General features: G+C 45.7%; 1 protein-coding gene across 1 annotated transcript in view; it reads left to right on the forward strand.

Annotated features, from left to right (window-relative positions):
• LOC118377603 (aldehyde dehydrogenase family 3 member A2-like) overlaps positions 1-7,004 on the forward strand; it is a 47,428-nt gene extending 40,424 nt beyond the window's left edge. The window contains exons 8-11 of the mRNA XM_052468675.1: positions 277-418; positions 2,104-2,270; positions 3,774-3,873; positions 6,696-7,004. Coding sequence (XP_052324635.1) covers positions 277-418; positions 2,104-2,270; positions 3,774-3,873; positions 6,696-6,988 — 702 coding nt within the window. The 3' untranslated portion in view covers positions 6,989-7,004. The remainder of the gene's footprint in view (positions 1-276; positions 419-2,103; positions 2,271-3,773; positions 3,874-6,695) is intronic.
• Positions 7,005-7,521: the final 517 nt, after the last annotated feature.

The following is a 7,521-nucleotide window of genomic DNA, read 5'->3' on the forward strand; positions in this document are numbered from 1 at the left end:
TTTCAAAGCCTATGTCAGATACTCCAGTGAGTGTAATTTGCTTATAATAAGGAGTTGACTTGAAAGAAGACATGTTCTGCTTTTTTACTTTTAGGTATGTAATTGAAAATGTGTTTATTCTTTTGTTTCTATAGCAATATTCATACAAAAATTATAACCAAACCAAATCCGCGTAAAAGTATTTAAATAAATGTGCTGACCCCTTGCAGTACTTCCGCATGGACCCCAGGTTGAAGAACCCCAAAATAATACAAAGATTGTTTTCCTTAATCCAAGGAGTTCTATGGGCCCGATCCCAAATCCTCCCCCGACTATGGCCGCATCATCAACCAGCGCCACTTCAACCGCGTAATGGCTCTACTGGATGGCTACACAGCGGCGCTAGGGGGCCAGAGTGACTCATCACAGCGCTACATTGGTATGCAGACTGATAGGGCTCACAGATATTTGGTGATACATTTGTAGTTGACTTGGGTTGTAATAGTAGTGTATTTGACCTCGCGTTCCAACATGCCAGGGACATTTCCCAAAGTTCCAAGGTTTTCCAGATATCCCAGTTGAAGGATTCCCAGTTGAAGGATTCCCAGTTGAAGGATTCCCAGTTGAAGGATTCCCAGTTGAAAGATTCCCAGTTGAAAGATTCCCAGTTGAAGGATTCCCAGTTGAAAGATTCCCAGTTGAAAGATTCCCAGTTGAAGGATTCCCAGTTGAAGGATTCCCAGTTGAAAGATTCCCAGTTGAAGGATTCCCAGTTGAAGGATTCCCAGTTAAAGGATTCCCAGTTGAAGGATTCCCAGTTGAAGGATTCCCAGTTGAAAGATTCCCAGTTAAAGGATTCCCAGTTGAAGGATTCCCAGTTAAAGGATTCCCAGTTGAAGGATTCCCACTGTTAAAGGATTCCCAGTTGAAGGATTCCCAGTTGAAGGATTCCCAGTTGAAGGATTCCCAGTTGAAGGATTCCCAGTTGAAGGATTCCCAGTTGAAAGATTCCCAGTTGAAAGATTCCCAGTTGAAGGATTCCCAGTTGAAAGATTCCCAGTTGAAAGATTCCCAGTTGAAGGATTCCCAGTTGAAGGATTCCCAGTTGAAAGATTCCCAGTTGAAGGATTCCCAGTTGAAGGATTGCCTCCCTGCTTATTCCCTCTTGATTCCAGGAATATCCCAACTGGCAATCCTCCAACTAAGAATTTACCAATTGGCATTTTCCAACTGGGGATTTCTCCAACTGTTATTTCTCCAACTGGTATTTCTCCAACTGTTATTTCTCCAACTGTTATTTCTCCAACTGTTATTTCTCCAACTGGTATTTCTCCAACTGTTATTTCTCCAACTGTTATTTCTCCAACTGTTATTTCTCCAACTGTTATTTCTCCAACTGGTATTTCTCCAACTGTTATTTCTCCAACTGTTATTTCTCCAACTGTTATTTCTCCAACTGTTATTTCTCCAACTGGTATTTCTCCAACTGTTATTTCTCCAACTGGTATTTCTCCAACTGGTATTTCTCCAACTGGTATTTCTCCAACTGGTATTTCTCCAGCTTGGGATTTCTCCAACTGGTATTTCTCCAGCTTGGGATTTCTCCAGCTTGGGATTTCTCCAGCTTGGGATTTCTCCAGCTTGGGATTTCTCCAGCTTGGTATTTCTCCAGCTTGGTATTTCTCCAGCTTGGTATTTCTCCAGCTTGGGATTTCTCCAGCTTGGTATTTTTCCAGCTTTGGATTTCTCCAGCTTGGTATTTCTCCAGCTTGGTATTTCTCCAGCTTGGTATTTCTCCAACTTTGGATTTCTCCAACTGGGGATTTTTCCAACTGGGGATTTCTCCAACTTTGGATTTCTCCAACTAGGGATTTCTCCAGCTTGGGATTTCTCCAACTGGTATTTCTCCAACTGGTATTTCTCCAGCTTGGTATTTCTCCAGCTTGGTATTTCTCCAACTGGTATTTCTCCAGCTTGGGATTTCTCCAGCTTGGGATTTCTGGAATACCGAGGACTTTGGGAAAGATCCGGAAATGTTGCAGTTGGAAATCCTCCAACTTGAATTTCTGAAACACTTGGGAACTATGCTTGGTTGGCTAACAACCCTGACCTCTGACCCCTCAGCCCCCACGGTGGTGAAGGACGTGCCCCCCCATGCTAGGCTGATGCAGGAGGAGATCTTCGGCCCTCTGTTGCCCATAGTGACCGTCAGCGACATAGATGACGCCATCCACTTCATCAGCGAGAGAGAGAAGCCCCTGGCGATCTACGTCTTCTCCTCCAACAAGAAGGTCTGAAGGGAGTCAGTGAGCAAGCTATGGACTAAGGCTGAATCCCAAATCAATCCCTGGGACCTTACGCTCATCTGGAGATCTTATATAAATGAATTAGTAATGCGACATGGTGTAACTTCACACGGTGGAGCTATTGAGAGATTGCTGACGTCTGTCAAATCCACTCAGATCTCCACAAGTGGGTTTCGGGGTTGATTTGGGATTGGGCATGGGCCACATTTAGGTGAGCTCTTTGTGATTATTCTGTAAGAAGGTAAGCTGTTACTGTGGCAACAACATTTGTACTTATATTGGTATGTACAGTATGTATTTACATATGGGGGGCTGATAAAAGACATCCCTCTCTCTGTCATTAAGGTGATAAGACATCCCTCTCTCTGTCATTAAGGTGATAAGACATCCCTCTCTCTGTCTCTGTCATTAAGGTGATAAGACATCCCTCTCTCTGTCATTAAGGTGATAAGACATCCCTCTCTCTGTCTCTGTCATTAAGGTGATAAGACATCCCTCTCTCTGTCTCTGTCATCAAGGTGATAAAAGACATCCCTCTCTCTGTCATTAAGGTGATAAGACATCCCTCTCTCTGTCTCTGTCATTAAGGTGATAAAAGACATCCCTCTCTCTGTCTCTGTCATTAAGGTGATAAGACATCTCTCTCTCTGTCATTAAGGTGATAAGACATCCCTCTCTCTGTCATTAAGGTGATAAGACATCCCTCTCTCTGTCATTAAGGTGATAAAAGACATCCCTCTCTCTGTCTCTGTCATCAAGGTGATAAAAGACATCCCTCTCTCTGTCATTAAGGTGATAAGACATCCCTCTCTCTGTCTCTGTCATTAAGGTGATAAGACATCCCTCTCTCTGTCATTAAGGTGATAAGACATCCCTCTCTCTGTCATTAAGGTGATAAGACATCCCTCTCTCTGTCTCTGTCATTAAGGTGATAAGACATCCCTCTCTCTGTCATTAAGGTGATAAGACATCCCTCTCTCTGTCATCAAGGTGATAAAAGACATCCCTCTCTGTCTCTGTCATTAAGGTGATAAAAGACATCTCTGTCTCTGTCATCAAGGTGATAAAAGACATCCCTCTCTCTGTCTCTGTCATCAAGGTGATAAAAGACATCCCTCTCTCTGTCATTAAGGTGATAAGACATCCCTCTCTCTGTCATTAAGGTGATAAGACATCCCTCTCTCTGTCTCTGTCATCAAGGTGATAAAAGACATCCCTCTCTCTGTCATTAAGGTGATAAGACATCCCTCTCTCTGTCTCTGTCATTAAGGTGATAAAAGACATCCCTCTCTCTGTCATTAAGGTGATAAGACATCCCTCTCTCTGTCTCTGTCATCAAGGTGATAAAAGACATCCCTCTCTCTGTCATTAAGGTGATAAGACATCCCTCTCTCTGTCTCTGTCATTAAGGTGATAAAAGACATCCCTCTCTCTGTCTCTGTCATTAAGGTGATAAAAGATATCCCTCTCTCTGTCTCTGTCCATAAGGTGATAAAGCGAATGCTGGCTGAGACTACCAGTGGCGGGGTGACAGTCAACGACGTTATGATGCACTACACCCTCAACTCTTTGCCCTTCGGGGGTGTAGGTAAGAAGTGTTCTATGATACTTTACACGTACGCCAAGTCTTTGGGATGTTGCCTAGCACAGACCTAGGTTGGCAAGCTAGCCGGTATTGGGTCGATGCTGGAACGAATTGCAAAAATCGCTGAAGTTGGAGACCACCATCGGGTGTGTCTGGTCAAGTCCCTGGGCATGGAGGAGGTCAACATGGTGTGGTATCCACCCCAGAACCACCAGAAGGCTCGCAGGGTCAGGCTGACCATGAGGACCCCACTGGTCGACTTCTCTAGGAAAACCTACATCTGGGCCGTGACGGCCACAGTCTTTGCTTTCGGTCTCTTGGTCACCTTGACTGCCATCCTGCTAATTGCAGGTGGCCTGAACTGCACCTGTTGGAGGGTCTGGCAAATCTGGCGCTAGTCTGTACCTGTTGGAGGGTCTGGCAAATCTGGCGCTAGTCTGTACCTGTTGGAGGGTCTGGCAAATCTGGCGCTGGTCTGTACCTGTTGGAGGGTCTGGCAAATCTGGCGCTAGTCTGTACCTGTTGGAGGGTCTGGCAAATCTGGCGCTGGTCTGTACCTGTTGGAGGGTCTGGCAAATCTGGCGCTAGTCTGTACCTGTTGGAGGGTCTGGCAAATCTGGCGCTAGTCTGTACCTGTTGGAGGGTCTGGCAAATCTGGCGCTAGTCTGTACCTGTTGGAGGGTCTGGCAAATCTGGCGCTAGTCTGTACCTGTTGGAGGGTCTGGCAAATCTGGCGCTAGTCTGTACCTGTTGGAGGGTCTGGCAAATCTGGCGCTAGTCTGTACCTGTTGGAGGGTCTGGCAAATCTGGCGCTGGTCTGTACCTGTTGGAGGGTCTGGCAAATCTGGCGCTAGTCTGTACCTGTTGGAGGGTCTGGCAAATCTGGCGCTAGTCTGTACCTGTTGGAGGGTCTGGCAAATCTGGCGCTGGTCTGTACCTGTTGGAGGGTCTGGCAAATCTGGCACTAGTCTGTACCTGTTGGAGGGTCTGGCAAATCTGGCGCTAGTCTGTACCTGTTGGAGGGTCTGGCAAATCTGGCGCTAGTCTGTACCTGTTGGAGGGTCTGGCAAATCTGGCGCTAGTCTGTACCTGTTGGAGGGTCTGGCAAATCTGGCGCTAGTCTGTACCTGTTGGAGGGTCTGGCAAATCTGGCGCTAGTCTGTACCTGTTGGAGGGTCTGGCAAATCTGGCGCTGGTCTGTACCTGTTGGAGGGTCTGGCAAATCTGGCGCTAGTCTGTACCTGTTGGAGGGTCTGGCAAATCTGGCGCTAGTCTGTACCTGTTGGAGGGTCTGGCAAATCTGGCGCTGGTCTGTACCTGTTGGAGGGTCTGGCAAATCTGGCGCTAGTCTGTACCTGTTGGAGGGTCTGGCAAATCTGGCGCTGGTCTGTACCTGTATTGGCCGAAGTACACTAACGTTCAAAAGTTTGGGGTCGCTTAGAAATGTCCTTGTTTTTGAAAGAAAAGCACATTTTATGTCCATTAAAATAACATCAAATTGATCAGAAATACAGTGTAGACATTGTTAATGTTGTAAATGACTGTTGTAGCTGGAAACGGCACATTTTCTTTGTTTTCTTTGTTTCTGGCCATTTTGAGCCTGTAATCGAACCCACAAATGCTGAGGCTCCAGATACTCAACAAGTCTAAAGAAGGCCAGTTGTATTGCTTCTTTAAGCAGAACAACAGTTTTCAGCTGTGCTAACGTAACTGCAAAAGAGTTTTCTAATAATCAATTAGCCTTTTAAAATGATACATTTGGATTAGCTAACACAACGTGCCGTTGGATCACAGGAGTGATTGTTGCTGATCATGGGCCTCTGTACGCCTATGTAGATAATCCATAAACAATCTGCCGTTTTCAGCTACAATAGTCATTTAGAACATGAACAATGTCTACACTGTATCTTACCTATGCCGCTCTGTACCATCACTCACTCATATATCTTTATGTACATATTCTTATCCCCTTACACTGTGTATAAGACAGTAGTTTTGGAATTGTTAGTTAGATTACTTGTTGGTTATTACTGCATTGTCGGAACTAGAAGCACAAGAAGCATTTCGCTACGCTCGCATTAACATCTGCTAACCATGTGTATGTGACAAATAACATTTGATTTGATTTCTGATCAATTTGATATTATTTTAATGGACAAAAAATGTGCTTTTCTTTCAAAAACAGGACATTACCAAGTGACCCCAAACTGTTGAACGGTAGTGTACATTCAACAAAAGACATGTCCCTGTGTCTGGTTTCCTTGGCTTTAGAATATTGTCTATTGTCTTTGTGTTGTCTGTCTATGTGACTAAACACCTTGTTGGTGCCAAACTCTTGACTGCTGTTTGTGGTTTTTGGCTTTCCACCCCCCAATCCCCTGTAATGACGATGAGCCACTGACTTTGCTGCTGGCGAGCCGTCGTACGCTTGGTCGATTGGTCGACGTATGGTTGTCTAATCTTCCATTTTAATCTATCATTTCATTCCAATCAGACAGCCAAGTTGTAATTCAGCTTTGATTGTTTACCTCTACCTCAAGATCTAGAACGACCAAAACTGCTCTTCACATATAATGTCACATAGCAGAGGTTTGCTGGAATGGAAAGCAACATACACTAACTAACATTGTGCATCGCTGATTTTCAACTAAAATTCCAATAACTTTCACACGTCCCAGGTTTTTTTCAAAAATCCTGGTTGGAGGATTCCGGATTTCCTGCTGCTTCCTTCCTGATTTTGGGGAATCTTCACACTGAGATTTCTGGGAAACGCTGCATGAACGTCATAACGTTTAATGTTTCTAACCCTTACTGCCCCCCCACAGGTCAGAGTGGAACAGGCAGGTATCATGGGAAACATACCTTTGACCAGTTAAGCCACCATCGGGGGTGTCTGGTCAAGTCCCTGGGCATGGAGCGGGTCAACATGCCGCGGTATCCACCCCAGAACCACCAGAAGGCTCGCAGGGTCAGGCTGGCCATGAGGACCCCACTGGTTGACTTCTCCAAGGGCACCTACATCTGGGCCGTCACGGCGTCCATTGTGGCTCTGGGACTCCTGGTCACCCTGACTGTGATTCTAATACTAGCGGCCGGTGTCAGCTGTACCTGTTGGTGATTGATGGATAGACACAGGGGGGTTAGTGGGGGTTAGTGTGGGTTAGTGGGGTTAGGGGGTTAGTGGGGTTAGGGGGTTAGTGGGGGTTAGTGGGGTTAGGGGGTTAGTGGGGTTAGTGGGGTTAGGGGTTAGTGGGGGTTAGGGGGGTTAGGGGGTTAGTGGGGTTAGGGGGTTAGTGGGGGTTAGGGGGTTAGTGGGGTTAGGGGGTTAGGGGGGTTAGGGGGGTTAGTGGGGTTAGTGGGGTTAGGGGGTTAGTGGGGGTTAGTGGGGTTAGGGGGTTAGTGGGGTTAGGGTTGCATTTTTGGAATCGTTCACAAAAATTCCCTGTTTTTTTCCAGAAATCCTGTTTGGAAGATTTCTGATTTCCGGCTTCTTCATTTATGATTATGGGAATCTTCCTTACCGGGGTGCCTCAGGAAAACCTGAGAATCTTGGGAAAGAGTCGAGACACAGTGAACTGTTGTATTATGTAATACATAAAGGTCAAGGCATTATGTGAATATTATTATTGTTGTTGTATGAATTTGGATCTC

Source organism: Oncorhynchus keta, chromosome 18 (genome assembly GCF_023373465.1).
Source record: "Oncorhynchus keta strain PuntledgeMale-10-30-2019 chromosome 18, Oket_V2, whole genome shotgun sequence".
Lineage (NCBI taxonomy): Eukaryota > Metazoa > Chordata > Actinopteri > Salmoniformes > Salmonidae > Oncorhynchus > Oncorhynchus keta.